Below are 2,002 nucleotides of genomic sequence, written 5' to 3'. Positions count from 1 at the left end.
AATCAAATTGACCTGGGAACAATATAGTCATTCAAAATGGAAAGAATAGTTTATGCAGTTTAGAGAATATTCCAGAGTAACTGTTTAGTACTAGGAGCACAGGGTTTGGGGAATCTTTCTTGATGTGGTGAGCACAACTCTTGGTGGCAACGGGAGAATCTTTCTTGGAATACAGAAAAGAGCAGAGCCAGCCCTGAGGAAGGGGTGGGGGAAAAGTTACCATACAATTTTCCATGCTCATCATACACAATTTGTTTTTAGGACACAGACGCTATTCATCAGATCTCAATGGCCACGTACAACCTGAGTAGCTATAACACAGGACCCTTCACACTTCTGGGTATCCCTGGACTTGAGCAGTACCATGCCTGGATCAGCATCCCCTTTGGTTTGATCTATCTTGTGGCAGTTGTGGGCAATAGTGTCCTTCTTTACCTTATTGCAGTGGAGCATAGTCTTCATGCACCTATGTTCTTTTTTCTTTCCATGTTGGCTGTTACTGACCTCATATTGTCTACCACATGTGTACCCAAAGCCCTTAGCATATTCTGGTTTGGACCCCAGAAAATCACCTTTCCTGGCTGTCTCACCCAGTTATTCTTTTTGCACTACAGCTTTGTCCTGGACTCAGCCATACTGCTGGCCATGGCGTTTGACCGCTATGTGGCCATTTGTTCACCCTTGAGATATACTACTATTTTAACTCCCAAAACTATTGTCAAACTTGCTGTGGGAATCTCTTTCCGAAGTTTCTGTGTTTTCGTCCCATGTGTTTTTCTTGTGAACCGTCTGCCTTTCTGCAGTACCCATGTTATACCCCACACGTACTGTGAGCACATAGGTGTCGCCCGGCTTGCCTGTGCTGATATCTCCCTCAATATCTGGTATGGTTTTTGTGTTCCCATCATGACAGTGATAACTGATGTAATTCTAATTGCTATCTCCTACACTCTCATCCTCTGTGCTGTCTTTCGCCTCCCCTCCCAAGAAGCTCGCCAAAAAGCCCTCGGCACCTGTGGGTCCCATGTCTGTGTCATCCTCATGTTTTATATACCAGCGTTCTTCTCCATTCTTGCCCATCGCTTTGGGCACAATGTCCCTCGCACCTTTCACATTATGTTTGCCAACCTCTATGTGATCATCCCACCTGCACTCAACCCTATTGTCTATGGTGTGAAGACCAAGCAGATCCGAAGCAAAGTCATTCTTCTGCTCTTTCCAAAGCAATTCCAATGATTATACCTTAAATCTGGGAAAGGACAGACAAAAAGATCTATTATTAGTCGGAACTGAAGTTTTGCTTTCTTATGCTGGCAGAAGTCTGCTCAGTCATTCTAATAAATTCTGAGTCTAGGAAATAATAAACATTTTTCTCTTAACTTCTGGAAGTAAGAGCTTATGAAATTTCTTATGATTCCTTTAAGTTGATTGTAAAACTGCTATTAAAAATGTCAAAATGATGGGCATCACATTTTCATTATAAAGCTGTATCTAGGGAATCTGAGTTTTTTTCAGATTTATACAACATGTAGTTTAAATATACATCACAGAAGGGCAGGGAATGACTACTGTGATGACTCTGTGAGGTTCTAGATTTTTGTTTGGCTGCTCCTATTTATTTCTACACAGAATCAAGTATAGGTCTTAAAATACAGTAGGTATATAAGCAATGCTTATCAAATAGATAATTATGAAATTTTATAATTCAAAAGGGTGTTTATCTTAGGCAAAAGAAGAAGACAATAGTAAACTCAAATTCATTTTCCACTCAAGCTTGGAAAACCAAATGAGATGTGAGTGGGTAGAGTCCTTGGTAAGGAATAAATGGAAAAAACTAAATTCCTATAGGCAATAAGATGGAAAAGCATGTACAGAGTAAGAAATGGCAGAAATGTGTCTCCATTCATATGACTCATCATCTCTTCTAATCTAGCGTGTCACAGTGAGTCATTCTGTTACCAATTCAATCAACAGATTACTATTTTTAGCTATCTGCAAGGTA

General features: G+C 40.3%; 1 protein-coding gene across 1 annotated transcript; it reads left to right on the top strand.

Annotated features, from left to right (window-relative positions):
- Window positions 1–288: 288 nt before the first annotated feature.
- On the top strand, window positions 289–1,245 carry LOC102470677 (olfactory receptor 52H1). The gene has a single exon (XM_006162527.1). It carries the CDS (start codon window positions 289–291, stop codon window positions 1,234–1,236), a length of 948 nt encoding a protein of 315 aa, XP_006162589.1. The 3' UTR covers window positions 1,237–1,245.
- Window positions 1,246–2,002: the final 757 nt, after the last annotated feature.

This window comes from Tupaia chinensis, unplaced genomic scaffold, assembly GCF_000334495.1.
Source record: "Tupaia chinensis unplaced genomic scaffold, TupChi_1.0 Scaffold140176_1, whole genome shotgun sequence".
NCBI lineage: Eukaryota > Metazoa > Chordata > Mammalia > Scandentia > Tupaiidae > Tupaia > Tupaia belangeri.
Note: the sequence above shows the minus strand (reverse complement) of the source record. Positions and strands in the feature narration are given on the sequence as shown.